This window comes from Vulpes vulpes, chromosome 4 (assembly GCF_048418805.1).
Source record: "Vulpes vulpes isolate BD-2025 chromosome 4, VulVul3, whole genome shotgun sequence".
NCBI lineage: Eukaryota > Metazoa > Chordata > Mammalia > Carnivora > Canidae > Vulpes > Vulpes vulpes.
In genome coordinates, this window is record NC_132783.1 from 95,795,423 (window position 1) to 95,821,882 (window position 26,460).

Sequence of the window (26,460 nt, forward strand, 5' to 3'; positions counted from 1 at the left end):
TTTTTTTGGGGGGGGGGTCTTTTTAAGAGTTCTTACATTTTGCCTACTTAGAGTCATAGAAACTAAGCATGGTAAACTTGGCATTTTGAAAAACCGTTGCCTTTTTATTGTATCCTTTTAACATCAAATTATTTGTAACACACTCCATTCCTTTGTTTCTATCCCCCACCCCCATTACGTTAGATCTTAACAGACTGGCCACAAAGTCAAATTCATAGGCAATAGAACAGCTCTACTATAGGATGTTTGTGTTCCATCAGGGAGAAATGAGTCTTTCTTTTCCGAAACAGGTTGTTGGTACCTTGAATGACATACATTGATGTCCAGAATTTGTTCAGCAGAGGGCTTCTTGTTTCACATGTTGAATGGAAATGTTAAACATATAATGCATATAGTAATACCTGTTTCCAAAAAAGTATAGATAAATAATTTATTAAAAAATATATACACCTTGTATATTTAAGCCATATTAGAGAACAGGCTAGGATAGAATATCAAAAAAAGGTATTTACTAAAGCGTTAGAAAGTCATTATAACCTACAGATAAATAAGATAGGTTTGGTCCTGTAAGATTTTTAACTACTTCAGCTACTTTTAGAACTTGCAAGTAGTCGGAGATAGAATTCAAGAGGTATTCTTGGTGTTCAGTGCTTAGCAGGGCCTCAGGGGCTGCTCCAGTTCTTGGGCGAAGGCTCTGCATCAGGGTTCAAGTCAGCCGCGTAGAAGAGCAGGAGCTTCAGCAAGTGCACTTTGTCTTGGAGCTGGGGCGCAAGCGGCTCCCCCAGTATCTGGGTCAGGCGGCTGCGGAAGGCCTCAATCTGCCTCTCCACGTCCACCGCTGTGATGTCATCCCCTTGCTGGGGCTTGGGCTTAATCCTTTTGATGATTAAGTCTTTTCGATCAATCACTGAACTCCGTAAGTGCTCTGCAAGAGGAAAAAGTCAGTTGAACTCTTCTGAACTTTTTTTTTTTCCTTTATGACTTAAGTAGAAGTCCAATTTTAGTAGGCAGGGTCTGGGCAAAGACTTGACTGGTGGCTACTGGAGTACAAGCCAAAGGCCATTTAAGTATCTGTGGTCACTCCATTTCTCAAAAGTCCTTTGTTCTTGGCTTTCTGGTCCTCAAGTTTTGCATACTAAAATTGTACAGATTATCATTGTCTTAGTTTTTCATCTTTGTGGATTTAAATAATGACCCTAGATTAAACAATGCAACTATACTTCAAGTTGATATAACCACTTGAAAAACACTCATGTGATTTTTTAGTATCTTCAGGGAGATTGATTCTAAGTATAAAAAGAATTGCAAAGAAATATTGAATTAGTTTCTTAGCTTGCTGTAGTGTTGGTCTGCTGTAATAATTGTTTAAAAGAAACAGTTTTGTATATGTTGTATGATAGATCAAATAAATATATTCATGTTCAAAATAAGGGTATATATATATATTTTTTTTCCAGACAGCAGGTAATATTTTATTGGGCCTTGAAAGCTTTAAATACAGAAGTGGGGAGGGCTGGCAGGGGGTAGATATGGACACGCTGGCATTTGAGAATGGGCTTATCAGAAGAATCACATAATCAACAGTTGGACAGAGAGCTGGGGAGAAAGGCAATCTGGGATAGAAGTGGGGTGCCAGCTGGCAGCTGGCCTTGGGTGTCAGGATCATGCCCTACATTAGGACAAAGTCTTTCATATTTCTGATTTGAGGACAACTTAAAAAAAAAAAAACCTGCCAAATAAAAACACAAAATCAGCTGGAACAGATTGTGGACAGCAGTGCCAGTCATCTCAGAAGACAATGGCCTTCTGCAGCAGTGGGAGAAGAGTGACTCAGTTACAGAATAGGAAGAGAGGAAGAATTCTGAGGGAGTGGAAATTGAGGTATTGGTATGAACTCATTTTTTTTTTTTAAGATTTTATTTACTTATTCATGAGACACACAGAAGCAGACATAGGCAGAGGGAGAAGTAGGCTCCCTGTGGGGAACTTGATGCGGGACTTGATCTTAGGAACCTGGGATCACGACTTGAGCCAAAGGCAGAAGCTCAACTTCTGAGCCACCCAGGTGTTCCTGAACGTATATTTCTAAAACAAATTATGTAATTTACTAGCTCTGTCGTCAGAAGGGTCTAAAAGCTGGTACCCCAGTAGTAATCAGCATACTTAGCACCCAGATCTTGATTTCTTAATGCTTTCCCTCATTCCCTACCAAGAGAAACGAGAATTTTTTTGGGAGGAGAGGCTGATTCTAGGACTATGGCAAGGAAATTACGAGGTGAACCTGGAACATATTTTATAAGAAAGTAAGGGAGTGCTTAAAAATAGTGGGGGGAAGCACACCTGCGCACGCACACACACATACACACAGGGGAACATGTCAAAAGAACAAGCCAGCCTGAAGAGGCCTCTTATTGGCTACATTTTGGACATGGTCATAAAAAATAATGACAAAAATGGATTATACACATTAAGTTTTAAAAAGTGCCCAGTCCATAGTAAATAAAAAAGGAGGGGAGGAAGAAGGGAAAGATCTTTTTTGCAGAAAAAGGCCAGTTAATAACTGTAGAAGCAGTGTATAACTAGAAAGTAACCACTTTCTAATTTACTCTTGGAATAACTGATTCCGGTAAGAACCATCATCAGTGGGTGCTAAAACTCTTAAGTGAAAGGCTGAATAGGATATTCACAGTCTCAAAGTTTCACTCTCTGGACTTACTAATAACGGAAGACAGCAGTGGGGAAATCTGATAGACTCTACCTTAACCAAATGATCACATTTAACCAATGGTCCCCTTATTGGTGATAAATGATCACCAATAAGGGGACCAAACTGATATTACTGCCTCTTGCTGTCATGTACTGGGAAGGAGTGTAACCTTCAGAGTTCCTGCCGATAGGATTTAACAGGACTCTGATCACAAGAAATAATTAGACAACCCCAATTATGGGATAGGCTACAAGACAACTGGCCTGGATCTTCAAAAATGTCTGTATTATGAAAGACAAGGAAAGGGTGGGAAGTGTGTAAAAGACCAAAGAGCGTACAACAACCGAACACAATGTGTGGTATTGTTACCTGGCTCAAAACAAAACCAGCCACCTATAAAGGATATTACTAGGACATATTAGAGAATATTCTATGGAAGATAAATTTGTTGAGTGCGATAATGAATTGTGGTTGTATGGGAATATCCTTACCCTTAGGTCGAAGTATCTTTGGGCATGAAGAATTATGATGGTACAACTTACTCTCAACTATCAAAAAGAAATTATTTAGGTGGATCAATATATAAACCAAATGTGGCAAAATGTTAGCCAGTGAATCAACATAAAAGGTAAATGGGTGTTCACTGCACCTCTCGTTCAACCTTTCTGTAGGTCCAAAAATAAAAATACTGGGGAAAAGTAAAAGAAGTTACAAAGGTCTTCATCCAAATCCACAGATCAGCTCCAATAGGATTCTGGAAGTACAGGGAGTTCAGGCAAAGGAGCACAAGTCATGGAGAAAGTGAATGGATGGAGGAAAGATCCGAGGACCTGCGGACTCCCAGATGCACCAGCATTCGCTAGCACATCACTTTCTTCATCTCCTCATTTATAACATGGGGACAATGGCACCTCTTCTAGCACAGTTATTAGGACTGAACTACATCTTATCCAGAAATATGGGAAATACAGAATTAACTTATTTTTACATTTTCAAATAATATGCTTAGTATGTTTTTCTTCAACCTTCAGGTATCTTTTCAGGTAAAGTCCCTCTAAATTTATAGCACTGGGCTTAACGGTGAAGTGAAAAAAAGTATAACAAATACACTACAGTGTCTGAAAAGGAAACAGGAAGCAAGACTGCCTTGAGATGTCCTATCAGGGCCCCTTCAACATTCAATCAACAAAAATTCCAGTGAGTACCTACAATGCTTCTGGAAGTGCGCCAGTCTCTGAGACCGGGGCCCAACCCTGATGAACTGACTAGTTGGGGGAAGCCTAACAGTTAATTAGCCAGCAAAAACAATTACAGTTTTGGTGAGTACAATCAAAGAAATAAATCGGATACTGTGGTAAACAGTGGTATTGGGGGATGAGGGAAGCAGCCCACTCTAGTCAGGGACGGTCTCTGAGCTGGGACCTGAAGGATGAGAAGGAGGCAATTGTGCAAAGGTCTAAGGGGAAATGCAGGTCAGGTAGTGAGAACAGCAAGTGTAAGTGCCCTGAGGCAGGAAAAAGCTTGTTTTGAGAACTAGAGATACAATGTGAGTGGTAAGGGAAAGCCGTAGCAGATGAGACTGGAAGATAGGCTGGCCGCAGAGCCACGTGGAGTTTGGCCTTTGAGAGCAAATGAAGTATCCGGAGGGTGCCGAGCCTGGAGTGTGCTCTGCTTTACTCTGCTGCTGCTGGAGACTGGGTGTAGGGGGACAAAAACCCTTCAGTAAAATGGAGTTTCTTAAGGCATATGCTACTCTGAAAAATACTAAATGACTTTGAGGAAATGGAAAGAACTGGCTGAAGAGAGGGAACAGGGAAGACTTGGGGTGGGAGCAGGAAGGATCTGGAGTTTCCTAAGGTAATAGGGGACATTCAGGCAAGTGGTGGTGGTTTCCATCCAAGCCTGTCCAAGGGGAGGAACTCCTGGCCAGGGGACCTCAGCCATTCTGGTCCAGTTGGCAAGGCCTTGGATTTTCTGCTTCAGTAGGCATGAAAGGTCCTACGTCAGAGGCTATTGGGAACACTGCGCAAGGCGATTTATGCAAAGGGTAGTTTGACACAATGTCATGCAAGATGTCAAGATGTTTTGCTTATTATTATTATTTATCAGGTTCCTAGGCATAACTATGATTATTATATTTAGTTTTTATTTTAATTTAAAAAAGATTTTATTTATTATTCATGAGAGACACAGAAAGAGAGAGAGAGGCAGAGACAAGCAGAGGGAGAAGCAGGCTCTACGCAGGGAGCCTGACATGGGACTCGATCCCAGGTCTCCAGGATCCCGCCCTGGGCTAAAGGCGGCGCTAAACCGCTGGACCACTGGGGATACCCTAACTATGATTATTATTTTTAAAGATATTTATTTATTTATTAAGAGCAGGGGGATGAGGGAGCAGAGGACGAGGGAGAGAAAGAACCTCAAGCAGATTGCACGTTGAGTGTGGAGCCCAACGCAAGGCTCCATCTCACGACTCAGATCATGACCTGAGCCAAAAACCAAGAGTCCCACCTCAACTGACTGAGCCCCCCAGGTATCCCCTAAGGGAACTATTATTATTTTATCATCATCATCATCACTACAGGAATCTCCAACCCAACAGTTACACTGAGCTTTTTATCTTCTCTGCAGATTTTCCTCCATTTATGTCAGCAGTGGCTGAAGCCTAGAGTCATACTTCAGCCTCAGCCACCCAAACCCTGACAAACTGATCTTCAAAGTGCTTCTGTTCCAACCACTACCTTCCCCGCTGCACTGCCCACATTCAAGCCACCATGACCCCTCCCAGGACCTTCTCAGTCCTCTGCAAAACTAAAACTACTTGCCATACCTCGGGCAGAGCAACCTTATGCAAAATCACTTTGATGGCTTCTCTTCACTCTTCAAATCAAGTTGACATTCCTTAACATGGCCCAGAAGGCCCTTCATGCCCTATCCATCTACTATTCTAGTCTCCTCTTGTACAATTCTCCCCTTGCTGTCTATATTCCAGTCTTACTAGCTTGTTCTACGTTCTTTGGACTCACTAAGCAACTTCTTGCCTCAGGGCCCTTGGACATGCTATTTTTTAATATCCTGGAAAACTCTGCCCTATTCACATGGTTAACACTTTTTTTTTAAGAATTTATTTATTTATTTATTCATTTATTCATTTATTTATTTATTTGAGAAAGAGAGATAGCATGAGAGGGGTGTTGGGGGCGAGGGGCAGAGAGAGAGAGGGAGAAGCAGGCTCCCCATGAAGCAGGGAGCTGGATGTGGGGCTTGATCCCAGGACCCTGCGATCACGACCTGTGCCAAAAGCAGACACTTTCCCGACTGAGCCACCCAGGAGCCCAACCAATACTTCTTATCCAAGGTGAAGTACCACTTCTTCAGAGAGACCTTTGTGGGTCCCTCCAAAGATAGATTAGGTGCCTTTTTGACACTTCTCCTTTCCTTGAACATTTATTTTAATTGTAATTATATGTTATGTGATTATTTGTTTAGGGTCAATCTCTTCACAGTAAGCTCTGTGAGGGCAGGGGTCATGTTGGTCTTATTCGTTGAAGTTTTCCCAATAAGCCAGGCACACAGAAGGCATTTTGTAAATATCTCTTGCCTGGATATATGAATTGAACTCATCTTGTCTGCATCTGCTTTTCTCTCCTCTCTGAACAGGGCTCTTTGTAGGAAGGCTTGGTGTCTCTCCTCAGTGTGAACTGAGGCCTGACTTCTGTAAGCCATCCTGCCTAAGCTGTCTAGCCAAGTGGAATTCAGGAAAAGTAGGTATTTTCTTCCTTTAAATACTGGGTGTTTAAATTCTTAAGCATTCACAGTTTCAAAATAAGAGGTATTAATTCACAAGTATCAGGAGAGCTCATGGCATAAAGCAATTTGCAACTTTGCTGAGGCTCAAACTTGAGCTGCATGGCTATGGAGCTGGGGTATGGTGGGATTGATTCTCTTGGCCAGAGAAGGCGAGCTCAGTGGGTGGCCCAGCATCTCTGCCTCTGTGGGGCTGCTTTGCTTCCTTTGGAAATATTTACAGAATATGGGGCTTCAGCATATACTTCTCCCCAAGGTCAAGGGTTTGTACAGAAGTAATTTCACCATATACAGAGAGTTTCTAATGAGGGGTTGGAAATTCCTGAGATTCTCTCCCTCTAATCTCCCCTAATGATTCCCTCCAGCATCTTTTTGCTGCACACAGACTTTTGGCAGCAGACCTGGGTTGGAATCCTGGCTCTGCACCTACTTTTCTCTCAGCCTTTGTTTCCTCATCTATAAAAAGGGGATGATACTCACCCTCACGGGGTTATTGGGTTACAAATGTCTGGGTATGCGAACTTACCTAGTCTGTCTTCTTCTCTTCCCTATGCTAACACGTTCCCCTAAGCAAAGGACAAGCTTGGGCTCCCCATCCTCTTCCCTTCTCTCACCCATGGTACAACTCAGGCTGACCCCAAATGTCTTCCACAATGTCCTCAGACCACTTGCAGAGGGCAGAGGTGACTAAGAAGCCCTTATGGTAAAAAGCCTACTAACAAGGATACTGACCATTTCAGGGTACCATTTAGCTATCTTTGGAGGACATTGTTTCCAAACTATTGGTTCTAAATATTTTTTTCTCCCTCTTAACTCTCAGTTTCCAAAGAAAGTGGAGAGAATGGTAAGGATAAAATAGCGCTGGAACACACCTCATTTATTCTTGGTTAATATACACTAGTCTAAAGGCTTTCCTCTCCCTTGTTAGAAGCATAAAAAGATTCTGGAATGAAAGTGGGTCCCATTTCCATCTTAAGTCACTACTGCCCAAGGCCCAGCTGTATTCCCTGGGAAGCAAAACAGAAGTAAATAAGGAGTGTTCAGGTGAACTTTAAGTAAAATCAGGCTGCTTTAATATTAAACTTTCTGTTTGATCTCCAAAAGAACAATTATGTAAACCTTGACGAGGCTACATATAACATGGAATTTGCCTTTGGGGCTTTGTTCTGAGAAGGACATGTACCTTTCTTTGAGGGTTCTAAAAAATGCACAAACTACACAACCACATATCTCATGGCCTTGACGACACACTTTGAAGTTTTAGTTACAGGAGCCTGAAACATAAGAGATTTTGTAGCCTACTCCTGGTGGGCAAAGAAGCAGCCTGAGATTCAACTACCACGGACTGAGTCCTCACTATTTTTTCTCCCATCTGTTAACTATCAGTGTTGGAAATTCTATTTTACTGTCCCCATTTCATAGAAGAAAGTGAGGTTTAGAGACATAAAGTTAGCAGAGTAAGTGGTGGAGTTGGGATTCAAACCCAAATCTGTCTTAAATTCAGTGTTTGTTTTTTATTTCTCTACAATAGCTTCCTCAGTTCCAGACCCGAGAGGGGATAAAGGCCATTGTACCTTCCCCAGTGGCATTACTGAGCTAAAATTAACCTCAACATGATCATGGTAAGTAAATATAAAATTTGTCTTATATATACATTTATTTATATATTTACATATACTTATGTATAAATATGTACTTTCCCTCCTACTATTTCAGAGGGAGTAGACCATTGTGTCCTTCCACCTTCTAGTACTTCAATCTGGATTTCCTAAGACTGAGGACATTTATTTTCATAAGCCAGGATCATTATCAAAAATAGGACATTAAATATTAGTTTAATACTATGATCTAATCCATTGAAATTTCACCAATCATTTCAGTAACATACTTTATAGCTTCTTTTCCCTGGTTCAGGAGCTCATCCAGGATCATGTTTTACATTTAGTATAAATGTGCTTTAGTTTGTTTCTAATCTGGAACAGTTTCTTAGTCTTTTATTTTTTAAAAATATTTTATTTATTTATTCATGAGAGACACAGAGAGAGAGAGAGTCAGAGGCAGAGGGAGAAGCAGGCTCCATGCAGGGAGCCTGACGTGGGACTCGATCCATGGTCTCCAGGATCACACCCTGGTCTGAAGGCAGTGCTAAACCCATGAGCCTCCCGGGCTGGGCTGTCTGTCTGTCTTTGTTTTTAAGACATTGGCACTTTTGAAGAGTACAGCCCAATTATTTTGTAAAAGGTCTCTCCGGGTGAATTTGTCTGGCGTTTCCTTGTGATTAGATTCAGGTTATGGATTTTTGGCAAGAGCACCTAAGTGATGATGTGTCCTTCTCAGGGCATCACATTAAGAGAAATATGTTTTCTCCCCTAAAAAGTTACTATTCTGGAGGGCACCTGGGTGGTTCAGTTGGTTAAATGCCTGACTCTTGGTTTCAGCTCAGCTCATGATCTCAGGGTTGTAGGATGATTTCCACTTTGGGCTCCATGCTCAGCAGGGAGTCTGCTGGAGATTCTCTCTCCCTCTCTTGCTCCCATTCCCCCTGCTTGTATGTGCTCTCTTGCTCTCAAATAAATAAATAAATAAATAAATAAATAAATAAATAAATCTGCAAAAAAAGTAACTATTTTTCCTTTTAGAATTAATAATTACATCATTTTTCCCAAGGGCCTTATTAATCTTTGGCTAATAAAATCATTCTCATTTGAAGCGGCTATTCTATTATTACCCTGGTCAGTATTTACTTCCTGAACATTAATTAGTCTAACTCTCCTGGATCCTCCTTGATCACTGGCTTTGCCTGGGACTTAAGGAAAGCCACTTTCACAGACTTTAGAGTATCTTACAGCTTCTGCAAGATGTATGCTATGCTTTTACCTTGCCACTGATTTGCTCTGGATTTGTATCATATTGACAGATGTTTACAATGTCCATAGCCAATGAACAAATGACCCAACAGACACTCTGCAATGATGGGCCAGGGTAAGATGCCAGGGCTAATCAGGTCATTGCAGAATAGTTCTCACGGTATGATGACTTCTGTTTACCTATACAACTTAATAATTGCAAGGACCACTGTATTATCTGCCATAACAAAAATATGTGAATTCTTCTGTTTTGTAGCAGTGATTCCAAACATGCCATTCTTTGTTCTTTATAGCTATAACCAAGGAACGATGCTTTACTTCGGCTAACAAATTAGAATCCCCCATGTAACTTCAATTCATAATAATGGCCATTGTGAGACTCCCATACAATCTTGTTTGTGAACAAATTACCTCTTAACACATGCTTACCTCTTAACACATGCTGATAACTGGATAACAGGAACTGCAGGTGCTCAACCAGTTCATCCCACGTCTGCCACTGGGTTTTATCCGACTGCGGAGAAGTGAAAGCAATTGGTAGGAGGTGCCCTCTTTAGTTACATGCTCAAGGGTGAAGGGCAAGGTGTTCTAGGCCTGACTGAGGCGGGGAAGCATGTACCTGACACTTGAGCAGTGATGTGGAATTGTTCAGAAAGTAGAGGGCCTGGGCCAGAGATAAGGGCAGGCGGGTGGGCGTCTCACAGCTGTGGAGGAATATGATTTCTAACACTTTGCAGCGCAGAAGGTGGCTTTCCATGGTAGTAAAGAACATCTCCCTGTGTGGAGAAGAGAAAGAGGGCTAACCATCACCACTATCACTTTAAGGTAACATATACCACAATTCCCCCTGAAAGCTCTAATGTTTGCCCTAAAACAGAGATAGCTAAGAAGGAATATGATAGAGGCCTACATATTCACAAGAAGCTTGTGAAGGAGGCAGAGGTGGATTTGTTCATGAATTAACAACTGCCAAAAAGAGGGAAAGTCTTTGATACTTGGAAAAGTTTAGGACACATTAAAAAGAGTAAGTTCATATTGTAAGAGAATTAATACTGAGAATAAATCTTTCTAAATGTCCACAATGTTCCAGATACTGTTTGGCACAGCAAATATGAAGATACACCAAATAAGGCATTTCTCTCAAAAAGCTGATGGTTGAATAGAGGCAAATGTATGCAGTGGGGACCTAAATAAAATGTAGGGCCAGTGCACCTGTATGTGAGCTGCCTGTGGTGCTCCAGAGATACACACAGGAGGGAGTACATTTGGTCAGGGGACCTCGTGTGGCCTTCTAATGGAGGAGGAGGCATGGGACAGTGGTCTAGCAGGAGCAAAAAAGGCTCAAGGCAGGAGGCATTACACCAAAGGGGGAAAAACCTGGACAAAAAGAAAGAAGTAAAAAGTACACAGCTGTGGGCATTGCAACTTCTTAAATTTCAAGTCTAGGACTTGAGAGTTGCAGAGGGACTCTTGCCTTTGACTTTGTCACTCTGCCTAAAGCAGGGCTTGACCAGCAAAGGTGGACTGGAGCATATTCAGAGTCTCAGAGAAGGAGAGCTACAAAGCTGCAGTTGTGCTTCAGGAAGGTTAATCTAGCTCATTGTTCTATGGTCTTTTTTTTTCTTTTTCCTTAAAGTAGGCTCCACACCCAGTGTGGAAACTGGACCCCCGACCCGAGATCAACACTTGAACTGAGATCAAGAGTCAGTTGCCTAACTGACTGAGCCACCCACGTGGCTCATTGTTCTAAAAGCAATGTCAGCCTCCAAAAGAATGTTATAAATCTCAGATGCACAGATTGTATCTCTGGACTTCCTGAAAGTGTTAGCTTATAGGTTTTTGTCAGTCCTTGTCAGGTCTGTTGGTTAGAGCAGTTCTGGAAGCAGATAGCTTGTGAACATATAAAGAGGTGCAGCAATGAGGAACAAAGCTATCCCCAATCCAAGAGGTTTTTCTCCTACAACATCTTGCCCCTTTGTAGTTTTGCAACATTTGGAAAAATAGAAAGTTCTTCACTGCCATTTATAAAAATGATAAATCACAAAGTATCTATTCACTTTTCTTTTCTCCCTTTCCTTTTGTTTTTGCACCAGGCACATATATTATTCGTATAAAAGCAAAGTTTATAAAGCAAAATGAAAATTTTTAACCTTTGCCTTACTATTCAAAAAGATTATTTATTTTTTAAAAGATTTTATTTCTTTATTAGAGAGCACAAGCAAGGGAGAGGCAGGCAGAGGGAGAGGGAGAAGCAGACTCCCTGCACAGCAGGGAGCCTGGTGTAGGACTCAATCCTAGGACCCTGTGATCATGACCTGAGCCAAAGGCAGATGCTTAATCCACTGAGCCATCCGGGCACCATATTCAAAAGTTTTAAAGTCTATAATATTTGTGAAACTCCATTTTATCTCTTTAGTGATTTGAAAATCATTTTATATCTTCTCTGACAAATTTTATTCTTTTTTTTTTTTTTTTTTAAAGATTTATTTATTTATTCATGAAAAACACAGAGAGAGAGGCAGAGACATAGGCAGGCTCCCCCCACGGAGCCTGATGTGCGACTCGATCCCGTATCCTGGGATCACGCCCTGAGCTGAAAGCAGAAGCTTAACCACTGAGCCACCCAGGTGTCCCTCTTCTTTCTTTTTAAGTAGGCTCCATATCCAGTGTGGAGCCCAACACAGGACTTGAACTCACAACCCTGAGATCAAGACCTGGACTGAGATCAAGAGTCAGATGCTTAATTGACTGAGCCACCCAGGTGCCCCACAAGTTTTCTTCTTTGATGCAAGGAACTCCAAATGATTACACTTGCAAGATATTCCCCAAATTCTTTTTAAGTCCAATTTCTAGTGGCGTCTGAGTGGCTCAGTTGGTTAAACACCCAACTCTTGGTTTCAGCTCAGGTCATGATCTTGTGGGTCATGGGACTGAGTCCTGCATGAGGCTCCATGCTCAGAGGGGAGTCTCAGGCAGACTTATGTGCACTCTCTCTCTCTGAAATAAATAAATAAAATCTTTTAAAAAAGTCCAATTTCTACTCTGTATTTGGCCTATTTCTCTCACAAGACAGTTTTCCTATTCAATAACCTTTTATTTCAAACTGTATCTTCTCTTCTAATTTTGTTTCTAGGGCCTGTGTTTGTCTTGTTTTTATAATCCACAGGTGGCAAACTCAGAAATATACAAAAGATAAAAACGTAATTTTAATGCCTTGGCCATAGTAGGAAATGGAGGTACAATATCTATTGCAATTGATATTTGAATTTCAAAAACAAGATATAGAGGAAGGTCAACATCTAGATTCATAGAACACCTGGTATTGGATTTACCCTCCTGTCATTAACAATTATAAAACTGGAGAAATATATGCAATAACTATTTTCAGGCATTGGACAAGCTGCTTCAAAGTACTGTTACTCTTTTTTAAAAAATATTTTATTTATTCATGAAAGACACACAGAGAGAGGCAGAGACACAGGCAGAGAGAAGCAGGCTCCACGCAGGAAGCCTGATGCGGAACTCGATCCCGGAACCCCGGGATCATACCCTGAGCCAGAGGCAGATGCTCAACCACTGAGCCACCCAGGCGTCCCCAAAGTATTGTTATTCTTAAAAGAAGGGAAACAAAAGTGGTAAACCCCACATTTATCCCAGATTTCTTATGGGGGACATTTTCTAACTAAGGCAGAGGAAAATATGGGCCCCAAACACAAAACAGTAGGCTTGCTGGGCAGAGCAGAGACTGGCAGTCAGGACAGCTGAGGTGGCTGGAATTTGTGTTGGAGGAGAAGGAGTTTAAGAAATGTGTGTAAAGGGGACCTTGGCACATGTGCAGGAAGAAGCTCAAAAAGCTGAGAAAGAATAGCAACTGGAGGGTTGTGAGCTGAGTGGAGATTCTGGAGATTTCCCAATGCTGAGAGACACTGGGGTTTCAATGAGCCAGAGTGGAGAGACCTCACTGAACATCCTGGGCCTTCATTTGAGACCCCAAAAGGACTAGCCTCAAGACTCAAGCCCTTTAACAAGGTCTGCTTTAGAAGCACTCTTACAAATGCTAGAAACAACCCTCAGCAGGAAAAAGCTAATCTGCCAGCAAATCAATTGCATAGCAGAATAAAACTCAATACTCTTTAAAAAAAACAGGCAGCATTCATAATGTCCAGCAAACAGCAAAAAATTATTAGACATAGGAAAAAGTGGGAAAATATGATTCATAACCAGGAGCAAAATGTCCAGAGGAACAAAGTCCAGTGATGTTAGAATTAGTAGACAAGGCCTTTAGAACAGCTATTATAAATGTTCAAAATTAACCAACCAACCAATCGACAAAGATGTATATAGTGAGTGACTAGGTGGGGACTATCAGCAAAGAGAGACAGAAACTATAAAAAATGAAATAAATGGAAACTCCAGATCTGAAAAATATAATATCTGAAATGGGAAGAAAAAAAAAAAAAAGACCACCAGATAGGCTTAATAGCACACCGGGCACTGAAAAGCAAAGGTGAAAGCAAAGGTCAGGGATCCTGAAGACTATCCAAACTGAAATAGAGAAAAATGTCAAGACAAAACAAAGCAAATAGAAAACATCAGAACCTTGCTGATCTGTGAAACAGTGTCAAGCAATTCAACATACATGCACTTGAATCCCCAGAATAAGATGAGAGTTTGGGGCAAAAAAATTATGGTCAAACTGTTTCAAAATTTGATGAAAAAAACCAACTCACAGATTTAAGAAGCTTAGTAAACCCCAAGCAGGATAAATGTAAATAAAATCACACGTAGGTATCATAACCAAATTGTTGAAAATCAAAAATAAAGCAGCCAGAGAAAAAAGACCCATGGACATAGAGGGGAACAATAGTTAGATATTCTAATAACTTTACATTGGCAAACCAGGAGAAAATGGAACATCTTTAAAATAAAGAAAAAAAAAACCTATCAACCTAGAATTTACATCAAGTAAAAATGCCATTCCTCATTGAAGGCATAAAAACATTTTCAGATAAAAGCTGAGAGGATTTCTTACAAGTAAACCTGCACTACAAAAAGTACTTTAAAAAGTAAGTTCTTTGGGTGGATAAGAAATGACATCAAATGGAACTTGAATTTTTAAGAAAGAACACCAGAAATGGTAACTGTGTGGGTCCCGTGTATGTTTTTTTTTTTTTTTTTGTAATACCATCAAGCAATTAACTCAATTCTGGCACTCTCTACCTGAAGACATCATCAGATCCCACAGGTCTCTGGGCTTGGTCCTATGAGACTCCCTCCCTCCTCACTTCAGATGCCACTCTCACATTGAGATTGTCATCTGTGTTTCTGGATGACTGACTGTAGATCAGAGGTTCCCAGGTCTCTCTCCTCAGATTCAATTAATTTGCTAGAGCAGTTCATAAAACTAAAAAAAAAAAAAAAATTACTTACTAGTTTACCAGTTTTTATAAAGGGACAGGAACAGCCAGATGGAAGAGATGTATAGGGTAAGGTATGTGGGAAGGGGTGAAAAGCTTCCAAGCTCTCTGAGGCTGTCATTCTCCCTGGGTTCACTGTACTGTGAGCTTCCAGAGCCCTGTCTTCTTGGGTTTTTATGGAGGCTTCGTTAGATAGGCATGGTGGATTAAATCACTGATCATTTGTGATTAAACTCAATCCCCAGACCCTCTCACCTCCTTGTAGGAGTGGATGGGGTAGGAGTTGGGGGGTTGGGACAAAGTTCCTGGACAACCAGCTCCCACTCTTACCCTAGGGACATTCCAAAAGTCACCTCATTAACATAATAAAAAAACACTTTTCTCTCTTCTCACTTAGGAAGTCCAAGAGTTTTAGGAGCTCTGTGCCAGAAATGGGATGAAGACTAAATCTATATTTCTTAGTATAAATCACAGTATTGTGGTGTGTAAATAAAAAGACCCTCCCCACATCATCTCTTAAATTTATTTTAAAAACAAGTAGGTGTTTAAAACAAAAATATGACTTCGTTCTGTAGTTTATAGCTATATAAAAGTAAAATGTATGACAATAAAGCACAAAGGATGAGTAGGGTAAATGGAAATACAGTTTTAAGATTCTTACATTATATGTTAAGTGATATAATATTAATTCAAGGCAGACTATAGTAAGTTAAGGATGCATATTGTAATGCTAAGAGCAAACATTAAAACATTTGCTGAAAAGTATTTGATAAAATTCAATACCCACTCATAATGAAAACTAGGAGTAAAAGAGAACTTCTTCAACTTGTTAATGAACATCCACAAAAAGCCCCATAGCTAGCATCATAATTAATGATGGGTTTATATTTTAATAAATAATTAAATAATGAACTGAATGCTTTCCCCCAGATCATTAAAAAAGGCAAGGATGTCTGCATTTACCACTGCTATTCAATATAGTTGTGGAAGTTCTAGCCAGTGCAAAAAGGCAAGAAGAGGAAATAAAAGGCATAAAGATTCTAGAAAGGGAGAAATAAAACTGTCCCTGTTTGCAGATGACACAGTGACACACATCTGTGTAAACAAATCCCAAGGAATCTTGGCACAAAACTATTATCCATAAAAGGAAAAGTTGCTAAGTTGTATTCTATAAACATTTAAAACTTTTGCTCTGTGAAAGATCTTGTTTAGAGGCTGAAAAGACAAACTACAAAATAGTAGAAAATTCTTGCAAACCACAGATCTGACAAGAAAGTAGTATCTAGAATACAGAAAGATTCTCAAAACTCAACAGTGAAAAAGCAAACAATCCACTTAGAAACTGAAAAAAAGAGACATTTCAGTAAAGTTATACAGATGGCAATAAGCACATGAGAAGATGTTCAAATTCATTAGCCATTAGAGAAATAAAAATGAAAATCATGAGATATCACCATAACCTATTAGAATGGCTAGAATAAAAAAGAGTGGCAACACCAAATGCTGGCCAGGATGCAGAGAAAGTAGATCACACATATGTTTTTGGTGAGAACGTAAAATAGTACAGCCAGTTTGGTATTTCTTAAAAACTAAACATGCAATTAACATATGATACAAAAATCATACTCCTTGGCGTTTATTCCAGAGACGTGAAAACTTATGTTCAGATGAAGATTTATGTGAAATATATGAATATTTATAGCAGCTTTATTCCTAATAGTCCTAAACTGTAAAGAAATAGATATCCTCAAGGGGTAGTTAAAAAGAAAAATCCATGGTACATTCACACCATGAAATACTATTCAGTAATAAAAACTGATTAACTATTGATACACATAACAACCGGAGTGAATCTCTAGGGAATTATACAGAATGAAAAAAAGCTAACCCCAAAAGGTTATATACTGTATAATTCCATTTATAAAATATTCCTGAGGGGATCCCTGGGTGGCGCAGCGGTTTGGCGCCTGCCTTTGGCCCAGGGCGTGATCCTGGAGACCCGGGATCGAATCCCATATCAGGCTCCCGGTGCATGGAGCCTGCTTCTCCCTCCGCCTGTGTCTCTGCCTCTCTCTCTCTCTGTGACTATCATAAATTAAAAAAAATAAAAAACAAAAAATAAAATAAATAAAATAAAATAAAATATTCCTGAAATGAGAGGTGCTTGGGTATGTAAAGGGACCCTTGCAGGAAGATGCTCAGTGGGTTAAGCGTTTGCCTTTGTCTCAGGTCATGCACTGGGCTCCTTGCTCAGCAGGGAATCTTCTGCTTCCTCTGCCCCTCATCCTGTTTGTGCTCTCTCTCTCTCTTTTTTCTCTCTCAAATAAATAAATAAAATCTTAAAAAAGGATTCTTGAAATGGCAAAAATATAAAAACGGAGATCAGTTTACCTGCCAGGGGTTAAGAAAACATAGGGTGGGGGTGGGTAGTGTGTATGCCTATGACATGGCAACGTGAGTAATCCTTGTGGTGATGAAAAGGCTCTGTATCTTGGCTTGTATCAATCTTGATATGCTGGCTGTGATAGTGCACTATAGTTTTGCAATATATTTATCACTGGGGAAACTGTGTAAAGAGTACATGGGATCTCTCTGTATTATTACTTATAATTAGTGCAAATATATAATTATGTCAAAATAAAATTTTAATTATAAAAAGCTAAGAGCTGGGGCACCTGGGTGACTCAGGGGTTGAGTGCCTGCCTTGGCTCAGGTTGTGATTCCAGGGTCCTGGGATTGAGTCCCACATAGGAGCCTGCTTCTCCCTCTATGTCTCTGCTTCTTTCTCTGTGTCTCTCATGAATAAACAAATAAAATCTTAAAAAAAAAAAAAAGCTAAGAGCCAATAGGAAAATACAATGAAATAATAGAATACTTAATCCAAAAGAAGGCAGAAAAAGAGGTAAAAATGAACAAAGGACAAAAGAGACAAGTAGGAAACAAAAAGCAAGATGACAGATATAAAACCAACAATTAAATGTAAATAGAATAAGTAACTCCCATTAAAAGGCAGGGATTATCAGATGACTAAAAAAATCCAGATTATATAATATTTACAACAAATATACCTTTTTTTTAAATTAACTTTTTGTTAGACTCCTAGAAGAGTTGCAAGAATAGTACAAAGAATTCCCAAACACCCTTAATACTTTTCACCAAATGCTTATCACATCTTCTTTATCCTTCCCTCTGTTTTTCAGTTTTCTTCTCTGAACTTCTTGAGAGTAAGTTGCAGACATCATGCCCATTTACCCCTAAATACTTCACTGTATAATTCCTAAAACAAGGACATTCTCTTAGATAACTAGATACAATGATCAAAATCAGGAAATTAATTTTATTACAATGCTATTATATTATCCAAGAACTTTAATCAGATTTTTTTCATTGCCCTCATAATGCTATTTATAGCAAAAGAAAATCACAGATTACACATTGCATTCAGTTGACTGTTTTTGCAAGTCCTTTGACTTTGAACTGGGACAGTTCCTCAACTTCATTTTGTCCTTCATGACATTGACATTTTAAAAAAGTGCAGGTCAGTTTTTTTCATAGACTATTTCTCATTTGTCTGATATTTCTCCACAATTAGATTGAGGTTATGCATTTTTGGGCAAGAGTATTGCAAGAATTATATTGTTTTTCTCAGTGCATCATATGAAAAGGCATACGATGCCAACTTGTCTTATTGTTAATGCTAACTTTGAACACTTAGTGACTAAGGTAATGCCTCCACTCTAAAGTTATTATTTTTCCCATTATAATTAATGAATATCTTATGGCAATATACCTTGAGATTATGAAAATACCTTGATACTCCACAAACTTTCACCATTTTTTTTTGTTTAACTTTCACCATTTTAATATCCATTCATACCTGAATTAACTATTATGATGGTTGTCAAGTGGCATTTTTTCCTAATTCATTGTTTCTTTTTACATTTATTAGTTGGCTTTCAACTGTAAGGAAGAACATCCCTTCTCTTCCTTCCTTCTTGTCAGTATTAGAATCATAGATTCTTATTTTATTTAATAGTTACAGTCTTTTACTCTCAATATTTATTTTGATGCCTAAATTATCCCAGATTTGGTCAGTAGAAGCCCTTTACCCTACCATGTTCTGAACATCCTTTGAACATTTCCTTACTTCCTGGCACAAGATGTTCCAGGTTCATCTTGTATTTTTCCCTACCTTAGCTGTGCAATTATCCTCTTCTTCAAGAAACTCTGGTTTCTTTTACTGTAAATTGGTATTTAGAAACAAATGTCTGAGTACTAGGTGAGCTTATTGCTACTAAGGTGTAATTATTTCTATGTTCTCTCAGTGGGTAGAGGTAGGAAAAAGATGTATGAATACACACACACATCTATATCTATTCCTTTATCTATCTATATTTGTTAGAAACCACAAGTTCATACTGATACCTCCAATTTCAATCTAGCACCACAGGGCTCCTTCTATCCTTTCCCCTTTTCATATGTGTAACTCTCTTCTCTGACCATAAGAAACTTGGCTTTCATTATCCACAATACATTTATTTGTTTAATCCTAGAATACATATAAGATAGTTTTTGAATTGTTAACTCATACCTCTGTGAAAAAGAATCTACTAACTAGAGTTCAGTATTTATTTACAGTTCATTTTCTCTTTAGCCTGAGAGTATTTAGTCCAAATACTATGTTTTAAATTACTCGGAAAGATTAGTGGTTGCCAGGGATTGGGGAAGATGGATGGTGTGGCCATAAAAGGAAAGGGATCCTTGTGGAGATGGGACAGTTCTGTATATCTGGATTGTGCTGATAGTTACATGAATCTACATGTGATCACATTGCACACAAATGAGTGCATATAAAATGGGTGAAATCTGTATATGTTCTATGGATTGTACCAATGTTAATTTCCTGTTAGTGATATTGTACTATAGTTATCTAAGAGTTGTAGTTATGTAATCACTGTAATAATCATTGTAATACAATATATAGTATTGTACTATAGTTATGTAAGAGTTATAGTTATGTAATCACTGGAGGAAAACAGAGTGAAAGATACATAGGACCTCTCTGTTTTGTTTTTTTGCAGCCTCCTATGAATCCATAATTATTTAAAAATAAAAACTGAAAAAAAAGTTACTTGGGCTTGTTCTCCCTCACACCCCTTCCTTCACTCCAGTTATGTTATTAAAACACAGGTTAATTTGTGTCTGTATTCCATCTTAGGCCCTCCCTTGTTGATATATCTTTCAACTCTCTTGTTAACTTATTTTCCTTTTTTGAGAATATAAAACATTAATGTGGTTCCTAAAGCCTAAAAGTTTTAACTATACAAAGAAGTATACTTGGAAGTATTATGCCACCAACACCACCACTAGTATTACTCTGGCCTACATTTTCTCCTTTCCAGCCCATTCCCATCCATTCCCTGTACATAAGCAATTTGATTAGTTTGCCATTTATCTTAACTTGCCATTTATCTTAACTTTTTTGACAAATGAGGATAATCATGCACATTTAAAAATTTCTCCCTTCTTACAAAAAGATACATATACTTACTATGCATACTCTTTTGTATTTTGCTTTCTTAACAATATATTTTGGAAATCAGCTCAGTAATTTTGCTCCTACTTTTAATTTTTATTTTTTTATAGCTGCTTAATATTCCACTTGGTAGATGTACTACAGCTATTCAGCCACTGCCCTATGTATGGGCTTTTGGGTTGTTTCTAATATTTTACAATTACAAACCATGCTGTAATGAATATCCTACATATCGTATTTTCATACTGTTAGAAGTGTGTCTTCAGGGCAAATTCCTAGAAGTGAGATTGTTGAGTCGAGAGGTAAATGTACACTTAGTTTTGTTAGATATTGCAAAATTCCTGATAGATTTGTACCATTTTGCATTACCACCAGCAATGTGTGAGTACTTGGTTTCTTAAAACTTCTCTAATGGAGTGTATTTATTGTACCTCAAAATTCTATTTGGATAGGTGAAAAATGGTATCTCACTGTAGTTTTTAATTTATATTTCTCTAAATATGAGTAAAGTTGAACATTATAAGAAAATGAAATTACAGATCAATATTTTTTTGTAAACACAGATGAGAAAGCCCTTAACAAAATATTAGTAAGTGGAATCTGTCAATACACAAAAAGGGTAACATATCACAACCAAGTACAATTTTTTAATTCCAGAATGAAGGTTGGTTTAACATTAGGAAATTAATCAATGTAATTCATCACATCAATGGAATAAAGAAGAAAAATTATGATTATCTCAATAGATACAGAAAATATATTTAACAAATTTCAATACCTATTCTTCATAAAAGCACTCCATTCAATAAACTAGAAATAGAAGGAAGCTTCCTCAATCTGATAGAGGACCCCTATGAAACATCTACAGCTAACATTACACTTAATGGTCAAAGACTGAATGTTTCCCCAAAGATCAGGGATAAGGCAAGGATGTCTGCTCTTACTACTTCTCCAACATTCTGTTGGATTACTAGTCCATATAATAAGGCAGGAAAAAGAAGCAAAAGGAATATTAATTGGAAAGGAAGATGTTAAACTTAAGTGTTTTTATTTGTAGACAATATGATTGTGTATATAGAAAATCCCAAGAAAACTGAAAAAAAAATTCCCAGGAGATATAATAGGTGAACTTAGCAAGGTTGCAGGATTTGTATATACTATCAATGAACCATTGGAACATGATAGGTCATACGGTTATGCATTTGTCAAAACCCATGGAATATTTGTGTAAATTAGTTATACAAATTGTATGTAACATATATCTGAACTTAAAAAAATTTTAAATAAATCAAAGTAAAGGCTATATAAATTATATTCTAGTATAATCTGGGTGATTGTCAATTTGCCCATTCTGAGTTTTAAAATAGGATCAGGCTTTATTTAAATTATTTTTGTCAGTGTTAAGTCTAAATGTGTTTATAGTTACCCATTCCTTAGATTTCCCATCTCTCATAAGAATCTGGGCTTAAATGAATGAATGGTATGGGATTTGGACCCAAATGAAATAATCCTGACAAAGTGATAGAGCAAGCATGACATTTATGTACACTTCTTTTGATCTGACTGCTATAACATATGAACTTCTTTGAATACTGAACTTGGGATTAAAAAGTCCTGGCTTTATATATGTATGAATCTAATTAGCTGTGTAACTTTGGATTAATTATTTCCTTATTTTGAGTATTTTTCTCATTTGCTAAATAGGGAGAATAACATCATAGTTTCATGAAAATATAACAGACAATTACAGGCACATTGCAGGGACCCAATAAATGTTTTTCTTAATCTTAGTGGGGTACTTTTATTAAATCTTGATTACAGCACTATTTGATTTGACATTTTCTTCTAATAGAAGAACCAGAACTGTATAATAGTCTTGGCTGCCAACTGGGAGTTTAGGGGTTAGGCATGAGAAGTCAGACATAGAGCTGATGGAGATAATTTCCCCAAGGGTTACAATGGCTCTCTCATGGTTATTTCCTGTGCTAGCAACTATTCATGAATTCATATTCATTCATTTATTTTTTTCCTCTAGATTCTAAAATTACTGGTTAAAGGGAGGAATTGTTGGTCCTAGCCAAGAACTCTATTTCTTTATTCCCTCCTAAGGGAATGCTTTACTAATTCATGCTTAGAGAAACTGAATTTTTAATTCTTACTCTCTGGGCTTTTTCTACAGGTCCAACTGTTGTCATTCTTGGCTCACCTCTTCTTCCCCTAATAGTGGACATGCCTACTTCATTCATCAAGCCTCTAGTGAACATTTATATCAGGCTCTATGGTTGAGGATCAGGGAATAGCTGAACCTTGAGGGATGAGTAAAGTTATTAGCCAAATGAATTAAATAAGAAACTGTAGGCTCCAGTTATGGTATCCTGCCTGTTTCAAGAACCTATGCCTTAGTTGCACATAATTCATTGAGAACCTTTTTTTTTCCCCAAAAGGTTAAAGAGACAGGAACTATCTCTCTACCTCTTTTTTTCCCCCCAATTTAACTACTGCTCAGAATTTTCTTTTGAAATTCTGTTCCCAGGGGTACCTGGGTGGTACAGTTGGTTGGGCATCTGACTCTTGGTTTTGGCTTAGGTCGTGATCCTGGAATTGTGGGATTGAGTCCCAAGTTAGGCTCCACACTTAGTGTGGAATCTGCTTGAGACTCTCTCTCCCTCTGCCCCTCACCCCTACTCGCTCTTCTCTAAAATAAATAAATAAATTGTAAAAAAAAAAAAAAAAAAAAAGATATTCTATTCCCAGAACATAAAACAGAAATAAAACTAAGACTCACCTCTGACTCCTCTCAGGAATGTCCAGCACAAACCCAAACATCATCTCAGCAATTTTATTGGAGCTGCAGGTGGGGGTCCTGTCTACCTCTACGGCTATGGACAGCATCCTTTGCAGCTGACACACAATCCTGTGCCCAGAACATAGAATACAAGTGAGTGGGAGAATGTGGCAAAGAGCCACCCTGCTAGCTGAGAGGTCCCCTCCCGTCTATGAAAGGATCTTGTAAAGCAAATACTAGGTCAGAAAGAACTACTCAAGCTATCAGCATGCTTTTATTTAGCAATTTCACCTACCTGAATCCCTTTTGCCAGATCATACTATCTGAACCTCTCAGAACTTGTGGTTGAGCTGTAAAAGCAAGCTCCTTTTAAATTCAAAGATAGAAACATTTGATCTTAAGGATCTAGACAGCTTTAAGGATCTAACCTATAACTTCTCTATTTTCCAGATGAAGAAACGGGTCCAGGATGACTATTAGTCACTTGAACTTCTTTGATACAGGAGAAAATACATATTTACCATATGATTTTCCTGTCACTGATTCCTTTACAATTATCTTTTACAAAGTTCAGTCTCAGAACTTCAGCTGGTGGACTGTGACCCTCTCTCCCATCAAGACCTAAATGTGGGAGAAAGCCAGGCTGATATGGCAAAAAGAATCTAGGCTTTCCCTCAGAAAGGTGGGCCTGGCCTGAAGTCAGGCTTTTTTAACATGCATTTTTATTTGTGATGGAAGAAAGGGCTCTGTTTTCAGAAAATCTTCAGCTAGTAACACAATAGGTGGGCCGGGGCTTTGGCATCAGATTCTGCAATGACATTACAGGCTCTATGATCATAAGCTGGTCAACTTTTGAGAAGTTACTAAACTGCTCTGAGCCCAAGTCTTCTCATCTCTAAAATGGGGGAATAATACCATCTTTTTCATGAAGTTATAAGTTCTGTGTAAGATATCTGGCAGATTCACACTTATTAATGGTAAATGGTAGTGCCCATCGTTAAGATCATGATAAACTGACTTTTCAAGGGCCTTATTTTTATTTCTAGCAATATTTACTTATAATAAATAATAGTAATAAAATAGATTATGATAAAGATTTTCTTCTATTGTAGGAATAGTGTCTGCTTCTCTCTTGGAACTATATACTAGGGTTCTAAGATAGCCCTACTTTAGGGCCTCCCCCACCCAGTCAAGCAAGTGCTTCATTGTTCTAAACATTCTCCCTTTAAATACAAGATTCTCTCTTCAATTAGTTAAAACCCATAGGCCTTATATGAAAATTAGATTGGGGAAACTAGATTATAAAATAGTGTTATGAATTTAGGCATAAATGTTGTATTTGAAATGTCAAATGTGACTGGCTTTTAATAGTATGACTGACATGGAATGGTAGGTTACTTATAAGGACAGCTCTGGATCCTAAAATCTTGGCATCTCTCAAAAAATGCCAAAACCACTCTCAAGCCCATAAAAGAAACATCAAGAATCTCTTCTCAGTGTGGTCTGAGGTAATGGGACCTGCCCTGGTCTGAGTCATTGCTGTTATAACCTGCTAGAATCTGCAGGTTGAATTGCTATTCTCTCAGGACTGGAGGAGAGACATAAAGTTCCCTGAGGACTACAGGCTGCTGGAACACCCACTATCCATGACTTCTCTTCCATCAATGGTCATCTGAAGTGATGAGCAGCTGCAACCCTGCACTGTCACTTAGAATCCAGGAAACAAAATTCCCTAGCTTTTGTTTCACTTCGACTTTATGAACTTAAGTTCACTTAGTGAAGTCCTATTCATCTGAGAGGGAAAGCATCTGCTTTTGTTAAACTTTGGCACAGAATTTAGACAAACTAAGCCAGTCTTTAGTAAGAATCAGCCTATGTTTCAAGAGCCTGTTAATTTTGTGGAAACTTCTTTTAGGAATACTGCTGTTCTTTACTGCAATAAATCCCAACAGCCCTGGGAAAGACAATTTGTGCCTGCCCCTTACAGCTGATTGGTGTTCTTTGTCAGGTTGGCCTGGGGAGAAGGATGGTTACTGCTGGCCTTCAAGATTCCTGTTGCTGAAGAGGTTTGATTCCCATTTGGGGGCTGAGTTAATCCATCTTCAGTTACTACTTTGACCAACCACTTGATAACATCCCTGCAATGGAAAAAAGATTAGAACAAAAAAAGTTTAAACTTCTGTCTTATTGTATGGTGCTCAAAACCACAGCCTTAAACCTGGGCTCTGAAGTCCCTAGATTTCTCCAAAGGCAATGAAGAGGGATCTTAGGTGATTTTCAATATTTAAACAAGTCTAATGGAAACCCTACATTTAATTCCAGTAAGCTTATAACAGCTAGCTGAAATATTGACATTTTCCTGAGATTATTGAAAGGTACCTCTGAGGTCAAAGAGTATCCATGGCCTCCTGACCAGGAACATTTCCTGGAGCAGATGGAAAGTCAGACCCGATGACCACTCAGGTCCTTGCTGGCTTTCTAGGATTAGGTATCATCTACTAATGCAAATAACTGAGGTTTAGAGTATGTGCAATAGAGTCATACTATATACAGGGTGAAGGCTCTAAAAGTTAGTAAGGTAAAACCATCTCAAACAGTCAAAATTACTATTGATGATCACTTAGGTAACCCAGGTAAAAATGGTAGATTTATACACACTTCTAATTTTGTTACCTCCTAAATTCCCACTGATGCTATAGTAAATAATTCTTTTAAAAAATCCACAAGGAATGGGAAGAAAGGAAAGGAGACAACAACAGTGAAATTTTAGAGGATGGAAGGGAAATGAAGTATATTCACAAAATAGAATACTACATAGTAGTGAAAATGAGTAAGCTACAGTGATAAGTAACAGTATGGACAAACCTTAGTACTCTATAACATAAAGTGAAAAATAAGTCCCAATAGATTATGTATGGCATGATATCCTTTAATATACAGCAGAAAGGAACTAAAATATAAACATATACTGTATAGGAACACATTTTTAGATATAAAATTACATAAAAATGGAAAGGAAATGATGCACATTCAGTATGTTGATCACTTTGGGTGCAGGAAGGTGCAAAAGTAGGTGATGGGGGATGGATGCATGGTTAGATGCAGGTAATTGTCAAGGTCCCAGCCTTTGATTTGAGGAGTCAATTAAGAGATGCTAATCATAAAATCAAAAGTTACCAATTAACTAAATAAGGCAAGTGTATTCATGGTTTTTTTTTTAAGATTTTATTTATTTATTCATGAGAGACACAGAGAGAGAGAGGCAGAGACACAGGCAGAGGGAGAAGCAGGCTCCATGCAGGGAGCCCGACGTGGGACTTGATCCCGGGTCTGCAGGATCA

General features: G+C 38.5%; 1 protein-coding gene across 1 annotated transcript in view; it reads right to left on the minus strand.

Annotated features, from left to right (window-relative positions):
• Nucleotides 1–83: 83 nt before the first annotated feature.
• Nucleotides 84–26,460, minus strand: part of SIMC1 (SUMO interacting motifs containing 1) — an 81,126-nt gene continuing 54,749 nt past the window's right edge. Inside the window, exons 6-10 of the mRNA XM_072756550.1 lie at nt 25,105–25,257; nt 23,120–23,248; nt 10,001–10,157; nt 9,811–9,895; nt 84–925 (exon numbers count right to left, since the gene is read on the minus strand). Coding sequence (XP_072612651.1) covers nt 663–925; nt 9,811–9,895; nt 10,001–10,157; nt 23,120–23,248; nt 25,105–25,257 — 787 coding nt within the window. The 3' untranslated portion in view covers nt 84–662. The remainder of the gene's footprint in view (nt 926–9,810; nt 9,896–10,000; nt 10,158–23,119; nt 23,249–25,104; nt 25,258–26,460) is intronic.